The 20,279-nt window shown below is 49.0% G+C and overlaps 1 protein-coding gene across 1 annotated transcript in view; it reads left to right on the top strand.

Moving 5' to 3' along the window:
- Positions 1-828: 828 nt before the first annotated feature.
- GPD1L (glycerol-3-phosphate dehydrogenase 1 like) overlaps positions 829-20,279 on the top strand; it is a 40,919-nt gene continuing 21,468 nt past the window's right edge. The window contains exons 1-2 of the mRNA XM_072651108.1: positions 829-1,028; positions 18,935-19,112. Coding sequence (XP_072507209.1) covers positions 982-1,028; positions 18,935-19,112 — 225 coding nt within the window. The 5' untranslated portion in view covers positions 829-981. The remainder of the gene's footprint in view (positions 1,029-18,934; positions 19,113-20,279) is intronic.

The following is a 20,279-nucleotide window of genomic DNA, read 5'->3' as shown; positions in this document are numbered from 1 at the left end:
AAGGCCAGAGGCTGTCGGTACGGAACGCTGCATTTACCGTCTGCCTGGCTGAATGCGTGCTTGTTTTTTCCATTCTTCCTTATCAATATCTTCCGTTTCTTACATCCCCCTCCCCATCCCAGGGAGACGTCCCGCGTGGGGCGTTTTGTAGGAGAAGAAAAAACAACGGGCCCGGGAGATGAACGCGGGCGCGGGCCGCGCGGACCTCCGGAGGGGGAGGTCGGGGGCTCCGCGCTGGGTCTGCCCACCTGCTCCCGAGGAGCTGAGGCCAGAGAAGGGAGGTCTGCAGGGAGGCGCCGGCTCCACCTCCCAGCCTGCTGCTGCGGAGGCTGGAGACCCTGGCCGCTGCCCTCCCCGCACCTGGCCCAGTCTGTCTGACCGACGGGCACGGGAGAGCCTGCCTCCGGGACCAGTGAGGAGGAACGCGCTGGTACAGTTAGAGCTCCTGGCCCCCTGCGGGGCGCGCCCGCCCTCATCTTTGTTATTACGGTCGTATTAGGGCCGAGGGCGTCGGTGATGACGTCACTGGAGGCCCTTCCAGCTCGCCTCTCCCCTCCCCCGCAGCTTTGCCCCCGGGCCCCTTCAGGCCTTCCCCGGCTCTCTAGCTCCCGGAGGCCCCCGGGGCGCCCAGCCCGGGCTCCGCGCCACCCCCGGGCGTCCGGCGGCCGACAACCACGAGTCCCAGCATGCTCCGGGGCGCTAGGGGGCGGGGCGCGCGCGCGCGCGCGCGGGCCCGGGCTCCGTCCACCAGTCCGTCGGCCCATGGAGGGGCGGGGCGGCGCGACCATTGGGCGAGCTGGGCCTGGAGGGCGGGGCGGCGGCCTTGGGGCGGCCCCGGGGCGGGGCCGGCCGGCGGGTACTTGGGGCTGGGCCCGGCGGCTGCCGCTGCTGCTGCGGCCGCTCGGAGCTGCTGCTACCGCCGGGGCTGTGGCCGCCGCCTCCGCCGCCTTCCGACCCCGCGGTCCCTCCCGTCTCTCGGCCATGGCAGCCGCGCCTCTGAGGGTGTGCATCGTGGGCTCGGGCAACTGGTGAGTGCGGGCGGGGCGGGGGGCGAGGGAGGGAGGCAGCCACCGCGGCCCCACCGCCCCACGCGCGGCTCCCCCCACCCGGACCGGCGGGGCCTGGGCTCTCAGTCCGCGGGCCCGTGCCCTGCACTGCCCTCCGGGGGCTCGGGGGGGGGGCCCTCGGACTGGAGACGAGCTGGGACCGGGGAGGACCCCGGCAGGCTCGGGCTGCACCTTGCAGCCCACCGGCACGAGTGGGCACGGGCTGGGAGGACACCCCTGCGCCCCGCAGCCCCCTACACGGGAGGGCCGAGCGGGTGCGTGGGCCCGTGGCCGCTGACACCCCAGCCCCGGGCGGTGAGCAGCCCCTCGCTCCTCTTGGGAGGGGGCTGCGCAGCCCTGGGTGCGGGGAGTTGGGCCGTTTCCAGCCTCCGCTCCTTTGCTCCTTTGCCTCACCCGGCTTGTATAGCTCCAGGAGAGCTATGGACAGAGAATGGAAGGGGCTTTGGTGTTTGGGGGCCGCATGGCAGGTGTCTGCCGGAAGAACTTCGGGGTATAGTTTTATCCAGCTATGACCTGCATTCCACAGCCTCTAATCTGCCCCTGAGGAGGGCGGGAGCCTGGGAGGGCCTAGGCCAGCGGGTCAGTGCCTGCATTTTAAATTTGGGAGAGGGCTCCGTGGTCCTCAGCCCCCTGTCTCCTGGCTACCCTTGGCCTCCATCCTCCCAGTCTGAGCCCCGAGGTATGACTTTCTGAGAGGGGGAGGAAGAGACAGCTTCCCTGTGACTGGGGTGCTCACTTCTCCTTTTTCCAAAGGCCATCCCCATTTCGTTACTCAGACCCCAGCTGCTGGCTGCAAGGTATGGCCTTCTTGCCCAGGATGCTGCTCCCTTTTTTCATTCCGTAGCACAGTAAGTCATCTCCTGCTTCCCCACCTTTGTCCAGGACAGGCTCCATACCTGAAGTACCCTGCCTTTTCCCCTCTCACTAGTAGAAGCCCTAGCTTTGCTCTAGGCTTTGCCCAATTTCCTTCTCTCCCATTTTTCCCCCAGGCTGGGAACATATCTCCCCACTGAAATTACTTTGTATCTCAGTACGGATCTATCAGTGTCCTTGGGCCTCTACTGCCTAGAATGTTAAGTTCCTCCGGTTTGGCCATAATTCTGTGTTTGTATCTTCATCCCCAGCCCAGCACAGTCTGGGTTCAAGTACAGACTTGTGTGGAGGAGTCACTAAACCTGTCAGGCCTCAGTTTCCTTTCTGTAAAATGGACTCCTCGACCTGAGGTCCCTTCAGATCTGAGGTTAGGAGTCTTGGACTTCGTTGTTCTCTGGGGGCGCTCTCCCTAACACCCTCCTGCGTGGGGCTGCTTGGGTGGCTGGGCTGGCCTACAAAGCTGTCCCATATTGCCACATTTCAGGAAGCCATGTTTTCATTGTTATCAGTCCCCATGTGGCACTGGCACCAGATGCAAAGTATTATTGAGAGTCTCACTGTTTAGCCTACTAGAGGCTGCCTCCTAGGTTCAAGTCTGCCTCTGACCCATATATGGGTGCTTTAACCTTTCAGTCCCCCATTCCCCATCCCCCAGCCAACTCCTTACAGAGGACTTTCCCATGCTCATAAAAACCATAACTATCCCGTTAGGTTTGCAAAGCATTTTGTCATTTGAACCACACAACAACCCTGTGAGGTAGATACCATCAGTGTTCCCTTTTACGGATGAGGAAGGAGACTCACCAGGCCGTTGGGCATGTCTAGGGCCACACAGCCAGGAGGTACCTGACTCGGGGATGAAAATCAGGTCTTTCCACCTTCTGCCCTGCTATGTGCAGGAAGTAAAGCAGTCAAGGAGGGGGCATCTGTCTGCCTTTGGGCAGTAGCTGGCAGCTCACCTCACCTGGCTACCAGCAGGAGGTATAGGGAAGAAATGAGCAGGAATTATGAGCCCCTTCCCATCAATCACATGGTTGACCCCTGTGGCCCGGGGACCAGGCCATCACCATCCTAGACCTTAACTTTATTACAGGGCTTGGTGCACAGGAGGCACTTTGCAAATGCGGATTGATTGATTGATTGAATGATCAGACAGACCACCAGAAGGGAATGGGTATGTGTATGTTCACATGGGGCAAACTCACTTTTCTATACCCTGATTTGGGACTCTGTCTTTAGCCGCCTTCTAAGAGTTAAGACAGAGAACACTTTCTGGCCTTCTCTATAGCAGCTGATGTTAACCCAGAGACCATTGTTTAAAAATGTTTATAGCTGTATTTCAGTATAACTGGCTTCCTTTGTAGTCTGGTATATTTTGTTTGATGCATTTACAAGCATATTCTGAAGAGGTAGTACATAGGCTCTGCCAGACTACCTGAGGGAATCCAGGATGCCCCTTCCTGTAAGGGGTGTGTGTGCTAAGGAGAGGACTGTGTATTCCAGGAGTTAGAGGATTTCGATTTGCCTGGCCAGGGTGACCTGCCTTTACCCTTGATCAGAGAATGTTACCCTTTTGCCCAGTGGACGATTTACATAATCCTGAGAGACCTGGCAGAAGTGCTGACTTTGGGGAGTGACCTTCACTTGGCACAGGTGTGCCCCCTGTTGTTTTAGGTTGTTTGTATTTCTCCCCACCCCCCAAGCCTTTTATCTTTGTGCCTGGGCTGGGTCTGACAGCCCATGATGAGACCCATGGAGACCTAGGAGTGAATCATGCCTGCTTGAGTACAGGGCCCACTTCCTCTTAAAAAGTGACAAGGTCAGGCAGAATTGGAAAGAGCCCCAGAACACACCTGTTTGCCAAGTTGAGCCAATAGAATGACCTGGCATGTGAGGAAGTGTAGATCGCTGGCTTTACATAAGAATTAACTTATTTGATCCTCATTGTGACCTGGGAATTAGATGCCTTTATTATCCTCATCTTACAGCAGAGGAAACTGAGGGTCAAGAGGTCAAATGACTTCCTAGGGACACACAGCTACTCTCTTCAGGCCAGAGAGGCACATGGCTACTAACTGTCTTAAGACCAGATTTGAAATCAGGTCTTTCTGACTCTAGACCCAACACCTTGATTTTACAGATGAATAAACTGAGACCTAGAGAAGGGAAGGGACATAACTCAAGATCTCAGCTATTAAATTGTGGACCTTAAACTCTAACAGTTGGTTGGTCCTTCATTCTCAGAAGAGGACAAAAATGGCATGTCCATTTTTGGACATGTCGGACTGCATCTGGAATGTTCTAGCACAGGTTGGGCACAAAACAGTCCATGTGAACATTTGGGGTGGATTTTCTAAAGGTGCGCATTGTGCATTTCTTTTGAGATATCTCCATTCTGCTTCGATCACAGCACAGCCCCTTCTCTGAGAGCATGCCTCGCTCCACTGGTCCTGTGCCAGTGTCTCCAACGTCACACAATTCCAAAGTTCTTAAGAGAGACTTTGAGAATGTCCTTGTATGGCTTCTGACCACCATGTGAACGCTTGCCCTGTGTGAATTCTCCATAAAACGGTCTTTGGCAAGCATACATTTTGCCTTCGAACAACGTGGCCAGCCCATGAGTTGTGCTCTCTGAAGCATAGTTTGAATGCTTGGCAGATTAGGGTAAGGATCTCCTTATCTGGTACCTTATCCTCTCAGGTGATACTCTGAATCTTCCTAAGACAGTTAAATGGAAGCAGTTCAGTTTCCTGGCATGGTGCTGGTAGACTGTCCATGTTTCACAAGCATACAATGAGGTCAGCACAGTGGTTCTGTAGGCTTCAGTTTGGTAGTCAGTCTAATACCTCTTCTCTCCCACACTTTCCTTTGGAGCTAACTATAGTGGCCACGTGGCACAGGAAGACCTAAGTTTGGTCCCTCTGCCTCAGTTTCTTCATCTGTAAAGTGAGAATTGTAGTTAGTGGTGTCTGGGAAAAGCACATAAGATGAGAAAAGAAGGCTGAGTTCATGCTGGGTGCCCCTACTCCACATGGAGAAAGCCAGGCTGACAATATTTCTGTTCTCTTACGGCTCAGGCTGTGCTCATCAGCCCCTCACAGCCCTAGCCCTCCACCTTTGTCTTTTCCTTGTCCCCTTCTCCCCAAAAGATCCCTCCATCAGGTTGCCATGCTTTGACGGGACCGAAAGCAAGAACATTCTTTGCTTTCCCTCCTTTCAGGTGTGATCAGGCTGTGCTAGCATCTTAGCTGGTTTCTGAAGCTCTTGAGTTTGTTAGCACAAACAGCAGCCACCCTCTGGCTCCTGCTTCTGAGAGGCCATGGGGTTTAATGAAGGGAATATTGCGGACTGGGGGGAAGAAACTTGGAATTAAATCCCAGTTTAGCTAATGACTAATTATGTCCCCCTGGGCCTGTTTCCTCATCTCTAAAATGAGAAAGTAGTGCAGGCCTGTAATCCCAGTTACCTGGAAGCTGGGGTTAGCAGATAACATGAATTTGGGATTTCTGAGCTGCAGTGGGATGGGCTGCTCAGGTTTCCTTGTTAAGTCTGGTCTCAATATTGTGAGATCCCTTGTGGAACAGTGGTGGGAATGGGAGTATTCACCAGTATGGTCTTAGGCAAATCATTTAACCTCTCTGGGGCTTAGTTTCTCTGTCTGTAAAATGGGTATAAAACCTGCTCTGCCTTCCAGTCTTCCTGATTTGTGAGTTTCATGGCCAGCCTCCTCTTCCTCTCCCTTTCAATGGAATCTTGCACTCTTCCCTGTCTCTGAGAGGTAAACTTTTGTCTTAAACTTGTCAGGGACTGACTTCTTATTCTGTAGTCAAGGACAAAACCCGCCTGAACTCCCCGCCTTCATTCTAGTTTCCCCCTTTGAATGGAAGCTCTTTGAGGACGTTTTGCTCTTGTGTTTGTGTCCCTGGCACACAGTGAGTGCTTAATAAATGCTCCATTTGATAACAATGGCAAGTGTTTACATAGCGCTTTAGTAGCAGTATTTACATATTTTAATGCGTATAAAGTGCTTTACAAATTTGAGCTCGTTTGATCCTCACAGCAGCTCTGGCAGGTAGATGCTGTTATCCTCATTTTGGGGGCAGCTGGGTGGTGCAGTGGATAGAGCCCCAGGGCAGGAGTCAGGAGGACCTGAATTCAAATCCCGCCTCAGACACTTGACACTCACTAGCTGTGTGACCTTGGGCAAGTCACTTAACCCCAATTGCCTCATCCTGGGTCATCTCCAGCCATCCTGATGAATATCTGGTCACTGGATTCAGATGCTCTGGAGGAGAAGTGAGGCTGGTGACCTGCACAGCCCTCCCTCACTCAAAACAAAGTCAACTGCAAGTCATGTCATCCTTTCTCTGATGGCATGGTCTTCTTCGACAGCAAAGGATGAACACACACATTCTCATTTTACAGGTGAGGAAACTGAGAGTCAATGGTTAAGTGACTTGTCCAGCATCTTATAGCTAGAAAATGTGTGAGGCAAGATGTTGAACTCAAGTCTTCCTGACTCCTGGACCAGCAATCTACCCACTGGACCACCTAGCTTTAAAATTTGCCATCTGTTACATTGTTTGGTCTTTCTACCTCTACCTTTGTTGGGATGTTGCGATAATGTTTGTAAAGCTCTTAGACAGGGACTGGCACAGTTAGCACTTACTAAATGCTTGCTTTTTTCCTTGTGAGGATCAAATGAGATCTTCATAAATTGCTTTGCAAACATTGCAGCCATATGAAGATGCTAGCTGGTTTTATTATCATTATTTATTATGAGCAAAGAAAGGGCTCATGACCTTAAAGTGCTCTAAAAGTGAGTTGTTTTTATTTACCAGTAGTTGTCATAGTAGCAGCCAGTCAAGGGTGTCACTTGAGTTGATTTTCTAGGAGTTCGAATGAATTGTTAATCATTGAACCACACTCCTGTTCAAGCTCTCCTAGCTCTTAGAGCCAGCAGGGGCAGGGGCAGGGGCAGGGGAAGGGGCAGGCCCAGGCCAAGGCCAAGGCCATCGGATGTGTTCCACCCTCATTAGTGGAGCATTCTCAACAACTGAGTGGACTCAGAAGAGTGATGGGTAACAAGGGATCAAAGGGAAGGTAAGGTGGCCACAGAAGTTGGTTTTAATAGTGGACAAGATTGTTGGCATGAACATCCTAGGGCTCCAAGAGGCCTTACACAACCCCTTCACTTTGCAGATGAGGAAACTTGAGGCCTAGAGGAGGGAGGGACTTTCTGGGGTCGGGTCACCCCCGCAGGCTTAAATATTGCCATATTTCTACTGTAATCATTCTTCATATTCAGTCCCAAGTTACAGATGCTTCTGTCAAGGTGTCCTTGACAACAAAGTACTAGGAATGTCTGTGCATCCCCCCCCCCCCCCCCACCAGCCCCCTCATGTTTCTCCATGAGAGGATGGGTTGTTTCATTCTTGTCTTTCTGTCCCCTGCCCTGCCATGAAGTAGGGATTTGTTTTATAAGTGCTTATTGCTTAAGCAAGAGAATGTGTAACCCATGAACGCTACTCTACAAAATGTATCACTCAGAGGCAGTATTTATACTTTTGTTACTTTTCTGTGGACAAATGGTATCCTGTAGGCTGGAAGACCTGGATTCTAATCTTGCCCTTGAATTCATTCACTGGCTTTGGGCCCATGAGTTAACTTCCCAAGCCTTGGTTAACTCTTGATAAGACTGTAAAATAAAGAGGGAAATCACAGGGGTGGAATTTAAGGACTTTTTCCAAGAGTTGACATACTCTTTATTTCTTCTGTATAATTGTATTTCAACAAGCTTGATTACCTTATACTAGCTATATTGCTCCAATTCAACCTTTTTACAAAAAAAATTCATTGTGACATTTTGTTTGGACTTTCCAAAATATACTCCCAAAATGCCCCTACTAAAACAGAGAGACTGCATTCATCAAAGATTGGGAAGAAAAGTTAAATCAGTTGTTTACAGGAAGAAGAGATGTCTCCTTTAACTAAGGCAAGTGAGAGTAACAGTAATCATAACAAGGAAGGAACATTCTAACTGACCAGGGTTTAGTTGTCTCTAGGCAAGTGAAAGTTAATTAAGTGAAAGTAACATTGGTTATTGTAATTGACCAGAGTTTATTGTCTCTGAGTAAGTGAAAGTAATTGACATGAAAGTAGACAATTGAAATTGACCAGAGCCGAGTTGTCTCTGTGGTAATTATTATTATTATTATTTAACATCCAATTCAACAAAGCCTTATATGAAGTGGTTTCTTTTACAATTAAATTTGTTCTTCACTTAACAAAAATCTATTTTTTTCCCCCATATCAACCCTGTGGGGAAAAAACGAAAAAATAAAGAACCTTGTAATAAATATGCATAGTTAAACCAAATAAATTGCTGCATCAACCTTATTCAGAAAATATATACTTGGGTCTAGTGCAGGGATTCTTTGCCTTTTTTTGTGTCCTGGATCCCTTGGCAGTGATGCCTTTAGATGCCTCAGAGTAGTATTTTAAATCACATAAAATAAGAATGAAAAGGAAATCAATTATATTATAATAGTTATTAAAATAGTAAACAAAATCTTAAAAGTTCACTTTTAATCCTACATTAAGAACTCCTGAATATGCTGGTGGCACTAGCTATGTGACCCTGGGCAAGTCACTTAACTGCTGTTTTCCTCAGTCTCCTCAGCTGTGGAATGGGGATAATAATAGCACCTACCCCCTAGGGTTGTTTTGAGGATCAAATGAGAAAAAAAAAAGTTAGCACAATGCCTAACACATAGTAGGTATTAATTATATAGATGCTTATTGCCTTCCATGATGTAGTGCCTACCCAATACTGTGGGCACTGTGCTAAAGTCTTAATTTCCTCATCTGTAAAATGGGAGTCATTCTGCCTTACTACTGCTTGAGTCTGGTTAGGTTTAACTGAAGTCACTGTTAAAGGCCAGTAGGAGTTAAGCTCTTGCTGTTTTCTGATTTCCTAGGCCTGAGCAGATTAGTTAGGAGGCTTGCTGGAGCAAGCCCATTGCTGGCAGTAAAGTGAGAGCTGACAGCCTTATGGTGAGGGAGTAGGAACCAAATATAGAAAAGCAGAAAGAAAACTAAAAAAAAAAAAAGAAAAACAATTTTAAAGCCTGGGGTAGGAGGGAGGAGTTGGACTAGGTGGGAAGCAGCCCCCCCTCCTTTTGTGGCTCTTTCCTTTTAAACACAGTATATTGTATAAGGGGTTTCCATTAGTCAGGCATTTAACATTTATTAAGCCCCTACTGTGTAACAGGCACTATGCAAAGTACTTTTTTTTTTTTTTTTACAAACATCATCTCATCTGATCCTCACAGTAACCATGGGGTAGATTTTCTGCACAATTGTCTTCTAGTCCTGGCTCCCCCATAACTAGCTGAGTGAGCTTGGGCTTCACTTTGCCCCACTGAAAAACTTGGACGTCGAGATATCAGGGGCATGTGAGTTTTTAAAAAGGAGGATTGGCAGTTGGTGTTAGGATCCTCAAAAAGTAGCATAAAGCCCAGAGGCAGGCCCTTTACCCTGCTGGGTGGATTCTACCCTGAGTGGCTGGAAGGGTGCAGGTAGGATGCCACAGTATGGGGACGTGGTAGTCTCCTATGAGTCCACCCATCTTCAAGGAAAGGTGAAATACACCTGCCCAGAGGCAGGAGAGCACAGAACAAAATTTCAATTTCTACCTAGATTCATGAATGAAGATGTTGATGCTTGAAGAGATAGAGGCTTCTTTCTATTCTGTGGGAAGATTCAGTTGTCTCCTTGTAGATGGAAGAAAGACTAGAGGAAGTGGTTAGAGACCTGTAACTGAATCCTGCCTCCCTTCATTGGAGGGAGTCTAGGGAGGGAAACCCTCCTCCGCCCAACTTCTTGCCCATTCAAGCTGTCATTCGAATGTCCAAGAATTGGAGGGGGCTGTATAGGCTACTCACCTCATCGTTTTCTGTTCTCTTTTTCCCCAACAAGACCCCCCAGTTAGTCTCAACAAGTATTCATTAAGCACCTACTATGTGTCAAAGCCTTGGCTATCCTTTGGGAATACTGAGAAAGGCAAAGAAGCCCCTACTCACAGGGAGTTCCCAGGCTAACAGGACAATTATGCACAGATGAACCACACACACATTCAAGGAGATGGAATCCACAACAAGAGGCACTGAGATATAGAAAGAAAAGGAAAGAACAGGGGGACTTTCACTGAGACATGAAGGAATCCAGGAGCAGGCAGAAACAAGAGGGCAGTGGTGAGTGTCTGGGGCCTTGTCAGAAGGCAGGATGAGTGGGGCCTGGGTGGGACAAAGAAGCCTGGAAAAGGAGGGAGCCATGAGCTGAGGGGCTTCAGGGGCCTGAGAACAGCACTTGGGCTGAAAGGGAAAGTTCTTGTGGAATTATCTCCTACTGCATAGGACATTAATTAGTGCACTGGTGATCTGAGCAGTGGATACTCTCTCTGGGTAATAGATATTTTGGCCATATTAGTGAGCATGCTTTCTACCCATTAAAAACAGACATTATTATTAATAGCAATAATAAACTGAGGCCATTCATAGTTAACAATGATCACAGTGCAAAAACAATCATTTGACTTCTTCTAGGCCTTAAGTCCTGGCTTATGTGCTAGAGTCCTCAATAGGCTGATCTTTCACCTGGAAGATAGGCATATACCTGAGAGCCAGTGTGGCTTCAGAAAGGATTGAGGAACAGTCAATATGGGATATGGTGTTTGCTGCCTGACAACTCCAGAAGAAAGGCCAGGAGCAGAACAGAGGTCTGTACACAATGTTTGTGGATCCGACCAAGGCCTTTGACACTGTTAGTCATGAGGGCTTATGGAAAATTATGTCAAAATTTGGTTGCCCAGAAAAGTTCATCAATATTGTATGTCAGTTTCATGATGGCATGTTTGCCCAGGTTCTGGATAGTGGACAAAGTTCTCGTGCCTTCCCAGTCACCAGTGGAGTGAAACAGGACTGTGTGCTTGCTCCCATGCTTTTTAGCATGATGTTTTCAGCCATGTTGTCAAATACTTTCAATGAGGGTGAACACAGCATCAAGGTCAGCTACTGTACTCTTCAATTCAAATTCAATTCAATTCAATTCAAAGAATACAAGCCAAGACCAAAGTGGAGGGAGTGCTGGTGCATGATTTTCTGTTTGCAGATGATTACGCACTCCATGCAGCCTCTGAAGCTGAGAAGCAACAAAGTAGGGATCAATTCTCTGCTGCTGGTGATAATTTTGGCCTAATAATTAGCACCAAGAAAAACACAGGTGCTCCATCAGCCACCCCCACACCATCCATATGTGGAACCATTCATTACAGCAAATGGAGAAGTTTTGAATGCTGTGGATAAGTTCACTTACCTTGGTAGTATACTTTCCAGGCATACACACATTGACAATGAGGTTGATGTACACATTGCTAGGGGTAGCTCGGTGTTTGGGAGGCTCTGAAGAAAGGTTTGGGAGAGAAGAGGTATCAGACTGACTACCAGACTGAAGATTTACAGAGTCGTCGTGCTGACCTCATTGTTGTATGCCTGTGAAACATGGACCTTCTGCCAGCGCCATGCTAGGAAACTGAATCACTTCGATTTGAACTGTTTTAGGAATATTCTGAAGATCACCTGGCAGGATAAGGTACCAGAGGCTGAAGTCCTTGCTTGAGCTGAACTGCCAAGCATTCAAACTATGCTTCAGAGAGCACAACTCCAACAGGCTGGCCACGTTGTTCGAATGCAAAATGTATGCTTGCCAAAAAGACTATTTTATGGTGAACTTGTATGGGGCAGGCGATGACAGGGTGAACAGAAGAAGCGATACAAGGACAATCTCAAGGTCTCTCTTAACAACTTTGAATTTGACTGCAACATGGGAGACGCTGGCTCAGGACCGCTCATCATGGCATGCCCACGTAAGAAAAGGTGCTGTGCTCTTTGAGCAAAACAGAATTGAGACAGCACAAAGTAAATGCAGGATGTGCAATTTTGGGATAATCACCCCAAATATTCACAGGGCCTATCTGTGCCCAACCTGTGATAGGGCATTCTGAACTCGTGTTGGTCTGATCAGCCACCATTGGACACACTGAAATTTCACTTTACAATGATGATGTCATTTTGGTCCTCTTCGAAGAGGAAGGAAAATCATGTGGGCAGGAAGTATGAGGAGAGGTCAGAAGGGGGCATTAGGGAGCATGGTCCTGGAAACTGTTCGTTCAGGCTTCCCCATTCCCAAAGTTTTCCTGTCCCTGTAAAGTATCTCCCGCCCCCCCCCCTTTTCTTCCCTCCCCCTGGGTGCTGGTGCCTTTACTAGGTTTAGGGCACTGTTTGTCAGTATCCCTAATTGCTGACAGAGCACTTGGCATGGTTGAAGCAGAGGGAAGCCTGGCTTGGGAGTCATGCAGAGACTCTTGGTCCCTCTAATCTGTGCCACATCCTCTTCAGCTTTTGGGGGTCCTGGATCCCTTTGGTTGTTAGTCTAGTGAAGCCTTTGGAGCCTTTTCTCAGGATGTTTTATTTCACAATTGAAGGAAATGCTAATTTGTAGTTTTGAGGTTAATTACGGTAAAGGTGTCATTTTCCCTAGTCCTGTTCATAGACTCCCCTCTTCTTCCCCCCCATCTGCTCTGACAGCCAGGGTGATTAAAGGGGATATTGGGGAAGGGGGGGTGCAATCACCCAAGAGGGGAAGCCAGAGGCTGAAGCACAGCTCCATTCACCTTGACCGCACAACTGAAGCTGAAAAAAATACTACTTCATTTTATGTTAAGACTTTTGCCTGTACCAGGCTTATTCTGTAGAAGGCTGGACATACCTCCTCTTCCTGGGTTGTGATGGGTAGTAGTACAAAGAGCCCTAGCCTAGAGGTCAGAGGACCTGAGTTCAAATCCTGACCCCTCTTAGTTAACATTCCTGGGCCTCAGTTGCCCAGATCTGTCAAAGAAGGCTTTGACTAGGAAGGAAATCCTCTGGACCTCTAGTCTGAGAAACATTGAGAAAAATGGAATTCTTCGTATAACAAAAAGACTGATGCAGGCAATGGCTCAGACCTTATTCAGTAGGAGTCCCGGTGGAGCGAATGAGTCCAGACAATCATGTAAAAGTCGGCACATCATTCAGGGCTGAGTGACTCAACGTCCATTCCAGTCTCTAACAACACGTCTACTAGGTGGTCATTCCCAGAGATGGGGAGCTCACGCCTTTTTGTGGTTGCTAGAAATCTGATACCCTGTGCATAGCAGTGCATAATAAGGTCTTAAATCAGTGCTCATGGATGGTCAGTCCATCTATGAACATTTATTAAGCACCTGCTGTATGATAGGCACTGTAACTGTGCTGAATATTGGAGGATGGCTGTCTTCTCTTTTTCAGGGTGAGCTTCCCCACCTCCTTTACCAGCTCACCCCAGTTATGACTCCTAGACCTCTCAAGGTCATTGTCAGATTCAGGAAAGCTCTGGGAGAGTAGCCTGGTCTGAGGGCTGATTTCCCAGCTGGCTGTCTCACAGAGTAGCTGCATGCACATGGGTAAAATCGCTTATCTGTTGTCATCCAGCATTCCTTCTTGGATGCCTCCCCTCCCAGTGGGCTGAAAGTGACCCTGGTTCTTTGGGTTGTGCCACTGATTGAGTGGTCTTTGTGCCTCTTGTCTGAGAACCAGCCCAAAGGACCAGATCCTATCCAGGAGGGCAGCCTGGCACCTGGGGGACGTTATACCTTGTAGGTATTGATGGGAGACATGAAGGTTCTTAGGGCAAAAGGGATAGGAATCACCTCCCCCATACCTACCTGCGCCCACCATTGAGAATGGGAGGGGCCTTGGAGGTCATCTGATCTGCCCTCTACCCACTGCCCCTTCCTATTTTTCACATGAGGCCCAGAAGAGGTAAGTGACTTGATCAAAGTCACACTGCTTTGAAGTGGTTGAGCTGGGACCTGAACCCAGGCCCTCTGACTCTGCTCTTTGAGATTCCGTTCCACTGTCTCTGCCTGGAGGCTCTGTGTACCCTTCAGGATGATTCCTCCCAGTCCCCAGGAGGGCTCTGAGTGCGGGATGGGCCAGTCCTGGCCAGGATCGATGTTTTGGACTGAACTGGTAACTCAGTGGTCTGTCCTTGAGCCTTGTCCTGAGCAGGGATAGTCTCTCCTGCATCCTGGTGGCTCCCCATTCTGCCTGCCACTGCTAGGCTGCCCTTCCTCTTGCACTGGCTGGTGCCATTTGTGTCCTCCAGATCTCCTCCTTGCCCAGTAAATTCAGTTCTGTGGCCAGCATTCAACTCTGTGCAATGAAGCAGAAATGAATTTGAAGCCAAGGACCCAGCTCCCAGTTATTCCTTGGGCTTCATTTTCCTCTTCTGGTGAGGAGTTTGAGCCAGGTGCTCTCCCAAGGCCTCTTCCTGCCTTGTCTCTAGGATCTGAGGATCTTTCCCTTCATCCTTATTTCACCATATCTCCCTTCATATATGCCATGTGCCAGCCACACTGGACTATCATGTCCTGTCCTTTCCTGGTTCTGGCTGCTTCCTGCCCTCAGAATGACCTCACTCTCTCATGTTTACCCCTTAGAAACCTGGGCCATCCTCTGAGACCTCCTCCTTGTCCCCCAGAGGTACTTCCTGAAGCTGGGAGTTGACCTTTCTTTGCTAGGCACTCCCTGAGTCCTAATTAGGGATTGCCTCTGAGGCAGGCACCCAGTACTATGCATGAACATGTACGGCCTAATCTTGTTAAGGGCTTTGAAAGTGTTGCTGAAAGACCATGATGATCCCCTTGTCCTGTGCCCTGGACATGCCCCATCTGGCACATGAGGTATAATTCTGAGCACGTCCAGAAGGAAGTGACCAGAGTGTGGGATCCTGCCAGAGGAGAGGTGGGGCTGAGAAGACTTGGCATAGTAGACATGAGGGGGGCGGGTGGTGGGAAAGATTCCCATGACATGAAAGACAGAGCAGACCTCTCCCACTTGGCCCCAGAGGTCAGAAGAAAGAACTGGGAGCAGTTGCAGAGAGAGAGAAAGAGGAGAGCAGAGATTTTGCTGTAAGCCTGAGAGGGGCTACTTGGAGGCCCACCTATAGGATTGTTGTGGAGTGGTTGTTCATCCCTGTAAGGGGCATTAGAGGTGCCTGACAGCCATGAGATCCTGGCAAGGGAGGAAGGAACATTCTGAGTGTTTTGTGAAAAAGAGTAGAATGGTCTGTGTTCTGCAGCCCTGGAGTGGTCCACAGACTCCAGGAGTTGGACAACTGTTTGGCTCCCAAGGGTGGCCCACAAGGAACAACTCAGCCCCTTCTTAGCCACTTAGGTAAGAGACTAAACCATCAGGATCATGGTCCAACTGGGGGACTTTGTTGAGTTCCAGTTGGCCAGACCATCCCCCTGACCTCCCTGTGGGCTTGGACAGGTGTGAGTTGACAGTTTCTTTCATGGCCAGCGAGGGTCCTGTATCATCATTTCAAGACTGGGGTTTTTAAATGCTTCTATTGAAGAGGAAACATTTATTGAGCCCAAGAGGCTCCTGGTCTTCGAAAAGTGAAATGAGATCCAGTCCTAGCTTTCAGGTAGGAGATGAGAGGCTCTATATTTTAACTGATAGATGGATGGATAGATAAACACTTTATAGATATGTGTGTATGTATATAAATGTACACATGTACACATTCACACACATACACACACATATAAAATCTTGCACCTATAATACCCATACACAAACATAATGTATTACAGTTAGGTATAAGAGAAGCTCCTTAGATTATAGAGAGAGTTCTCTCTTAAGGAAGGCTTCTTGGAACAGATGAAGGTTGCTTTCATCAGGCTGGGAAGGAGCGAGGATATTGCAGCTGGCAGAGACGGCAAGGGCACGGGTTGTGCAGCGCAGGGCACCTGGATTCCAGAATATTTCTTCTGAAATTCAATGTGAAAATGTGTGAGAATACCCTGAGCAGTTGAGTGTCGCCCCTCTTACTTTATAAAGACTTCTTTATCTGTCTCTCAAGGAAGGAGCTCTCCCTTGGATCCCCAAATATCATCTTATGGACTAGATTCACCTTTCACTCATCAGGCCCCTTGGGTCCTCCAAAGGCCTGCCCCTGTTGAGGCTAAACAGTGATCAGAAAGGCTGTGTGCCCTGGCAGGGGGTTAGACTCAGAAATGAGGGCCACCAACCTGTACACAAAGATCCTTGCAGACCACATATTGACTTAGAAAGCCACATGTTTATAAATTTCTTTTTTTATTAATACATCAACACATTAAAATAAGATAGGAAGTATATTTTAATTTGGTTTGGGCACACACTTAGGAATGTTGTGGGCCTGGCCCCATGTGGCTCCCTCTGGCCTAGTGGATAGGGCTGACCTTGGAGTTAGAAAGATCTGGGTTCAAGTCCTGCCTCAAGCTGGTGGCTTAACCCCCTCACTACCCCCAAGATAGACAGTAAAGGGATTTTCCATACTGCAAGGGATTGTCAGTATTTGTCTTGGACTCCTCCTCCCCCCCCCACCAAGGGCAAAGCCCAGTGCTGGCACCAAAGGTGCATAATAAATACTTGTTGAAGTCTGTGTTAGGAAGCACAAAGGGCCTCTGCTTGTTTTTGACCCATGGAGGCTTTGCCGTTGTCTTGGTACTTAGATCTCATCAGTACCCTTTGATTGGAGGGTGGAGGAAGGAGGTCCCCTCTTTTAAGGAGGGTGCCCACACCTGCCAGCTCTCCATTTCCTGCTTGGCTACATTCCTTGGACCTTTTCCATCAGCCCCTTTTGTATGTCTTCTTCCTTTGTTAGACTGTAAGCTCTGTTGAGAGCAGGGACTGACTTCCTTTTCTATATTTATGACCCAGAGTTAGTGTGGTGGTGCCTGGCACATAGTGAGGGTTTAATGTTTATTGCCTGGATGAAACAGGAAAGGAGAAGATTAAGGTTTAGATCCTGCTAGGGACTGTTTCATTTCTATGGGTATCTAACCAACTCTTGTGAGGGTTTGGGGTTTCCAGTGTCTCCAGGTTCCTCCAGTTCATTCCTAAGACCTTCCCTTTGTGTTTCTCTGAGGGTCAACCTCTCCTCATCAACATGGTGCTCCTTCCAGGATTTCCAAGAGCAACCAGTCCAGGCCCAGTCCATCCTCTGAGGTTGTCCGGGCTCCTCTGGGGGGGCGGGCATCTGAGGTGAATGTATGAGAATGTTCATGATGTGCCAAGTACTGTGCTGAGCACTAGGGGTCCTGGGAGACCTCCATCTCCTAAGGACTAGAGTTCTCTTGGTGACTGCCACCCCCTCTAAAGTGTGGGTGGCCATGTGGAAAGGGAGGAGGTGCTCTGAGAGGGCTTCCCACTGCAGGGTCACTGAGTTGATAGTCTGGGGCTGGAAAGGCTGATGGGAAGGTTTCGGCATTGGGGGTCTTCCGCTGAATCTTAGTATGAGTGGTGCCAGTCTGGGATGTGGCTATCTGTCCATTGGTTATTCCTCATCTGTGACGCTTCCCAGCTCTGCATTCACTGAGGCGATGTTGTGACCCCATCTCCCTCCCGTTTGTCCCTTATCCAACCCCCTTTTTTGGAGACTAGGTGTAGGCCATTCAGGGCCCCATCTCATTGCTGATTGGCACAGACACATCAGCCCAATCATCCTCCACTTTTGGGGCCCTCCCCAGGTTGGTACCAGACTTAGGATGTTCACCTGGTGTGATCCTCCAGCCTTGGCCTCAGTAGTAGTAGGGGTTCTGGGTTTGTGCACCTGCTACTTTTAGAGCCAGCCTCAGTGTGGAAACTTTGGAGGCCAGGACTGTCCATGACGCCCTGCCATGCAAACACCATCACTGCAATAGGTGGACCTTGGTTTGGGGGAGAAGTTTGGAGTCATTCAGAGAACCGAGCAGTGGGCATCTGGCCCACTGATAACTTCTTGTCCAATTCTGAGCCCAGCTCATTGTCCTTGCCCCCTGTTACTGGTCTAGAGACTGCAGAGAAAATGTGGCATCAGAGACAAACTGCCCCTTACTAGCTGTCTGACCCTAGGCAAGTCTCCAAAGCTCTCTGAACCTCAGTTTTATCACCTGTTAAATGGGGATAATAATGGCTGTAAGATCTGACGATTCAGGTGGTTGTGAAACCTAAATGGTTAATGCTCTTGGGCCTCTGGGAATGCTCTGTTCTTGTCCTTGTGTGTGATACTGTACCATGCCTGTCCCTCAGTTTCCAGCACTTGTTTTCTCCTGTGGTTTTTTTTTTACTGTTTCAGAGTCTACAAGGTATCAGACTGTTCCTAAAACAGTTCTGACCCATCCCCCCTTTAGTCTTCTGTGGCCACTTCCTTCTTCCAAGAAAAAGAGTGTTTAATGCCCTTCTTGTACGTTGTATGTTAACACCACTCCCCCAAGCCCCTCAGATTTAAGACCTTGTTAATTTCTGTCTCTATTTTTTTGGGGGGAGGTCCCAAGTCAGACCTTCCCTGTGGCTCTGGGAGCCTGGGCCATTTGCTGACCTCCTGAGGTTCCCTGCCTCTCTCACACCAGGGGATTGTATTTAGCCTCTTGGGCATTCTGATGAGTCATTTTTAAGTGCGTAGAATAAAATACAGAGATTATAAAGGAAACCAGGTATAACAAAGTACATACAAAACCTTGTTTGGAGATTCTGAGAAGGTGATCTGCATGTGTGAAGAGAGTTTCCTCATATGAGTTTGATGATGTTACAGGCCCCTGCCTGAGCCCCTCCCCAGTGCCTGGCAAAAGCCACAGGTGCTTCATAAATGCCTGCTGAATTGGATGGTCTTTGGGGTGATCCTTGAGCTGACTGGGAGCCTGGGCCCTCAGGAATGAGATCAGAACAGCGACATCTTGCATTTGTCCAGGATCTTGTGTTTTCACCGTGTTGGAGGATCCTTCTTCTCATTTTATAGATGACAGCTCTTGGCCGGGTTTTGGGACAGGACCAGACCCTGGCTTTGCAGACCCTGACCACGACTGGGCCTTTCTGCTCTCTTTGTAGGGGCTCAGCTGTGGCCAAAATCATTGGTAATAATGTCAAGAAGCACCAGAAGTTTGCCCCAATGGTCAAGATGTGGGTCTTTGAGGAGACGGTGAATGGACGAAAACTGACAGACATCATCAATAATGATCATGAGAATGTAAAATACCTCCCTGGACACAAGCTGCCTGAAAATGTGGTGAGTGGGGGCTGGGGGCACATAGGGGTGACTACTCTTATACTGAGACCTCACCAGGGCACAGAGGGGACCAAGGTCCTGGAAGGGCTGTGGCAGGCAGTGAGGGGCAGGGCATCCTAGTGGTTAGAACAGGCTGTGAAGGGCAAGCACTAATATGTTTCAGACATGGGGCTAGGGGTGCTGGGAAGGTGGGAGATGGAGAGCAGGGTTGGGGATGCTGAGTAGTGAGTCAGTTTTTAGGGGACGTGGGAAAGGGTCCTAGAGCCTGGCTGGGGAAGGGGGGAGACTTGCCAAAGGGTCACATAGTTAGGCTGCATCAGAGGCAAGATTCGAACCCAGGTCTTTCCAACTATGAGTCTGGCCCTCCATTGGCTATTTCTCATTTACTATGTTGTCAGTGGTTGTATCTGTGGATTCCTCTGCCTCTGTCTGATTGTCCTTCCTCCCTTTAGGAGCAAACTGCCCAGGCTGCCTCAGTTCTTTAGGGAAGACAAGAGAATTAGGGGATCAGAATCCCTCCTTTGGAGGAGGCATGATCACAGGGAATATTTGTTATTTCTATGGGCTCCTAGGCCTTGGTGAAAATGGACCCAAGTGACTGAGCCTCCAGGCTCTGGATACTGGAAATTTCTTTTTAAAAAAGCTCCTCTGCCCTTAATGTGTTTGTGTAATTAGTTAATTAAGCCAGCAGCTGTTGAGAGAAAGCAGAGACTTGGTGCCTGGGGCCCTCCCTGTCCTCAGAAGGCCATGGCCTTCCCTCCTTTACCCAGCAGAGCCCAGGCTTGAGTGCCTGGTGCAGAGCCAAGCAGGCGCTGCTTTTATTGGAGATTGGCTTCATTAGCTGAGAGGTCCCTGGGCTCTGTGCCAGCATCCCGAGCCAGCATCACCAAAGTGCTTTATGTCTGAGTGGACAGGGCACAAAGCTTGGGATCAGGAAGGCTTGGGCTCCACTTAATGCCCCTCAGTCTCATTGTGTAATTTCTCCAGGCCTCAGTTTCTTCATGTAGAAATTGGGAATCATAACCCTTGCCTTCCAAGGGTGTGTGAGGGTCATTACCCTAACGCAAGTAATAGAGAGGAGATAGAAACTCCCAGCTGTCATTGGTACAGGAAGGATGGAGTAGAGAGTTTCCTCACCCCAGAATTTTCTGTTCCCACAAAATCACC

This window comes from Notamacropus eugenii, chromosome 3, assembly GCF_028372415.1.
Source record: "Notamacropus eugenii isolate mMacEug1 chromosome 3, mMacEug1.pri_v2, whole genome shotgun sequence".
NCBI lineage: Eukaryota > Metazoa > Chordata > Mammalia > Diprotodontia > Macropodidae > Notamacropus > Notamacropus eugenii.
Note: the sequence above shows the minus strand (reverse complement) of the source record. Positions and strands in the feature narration are given on the sequence as shown.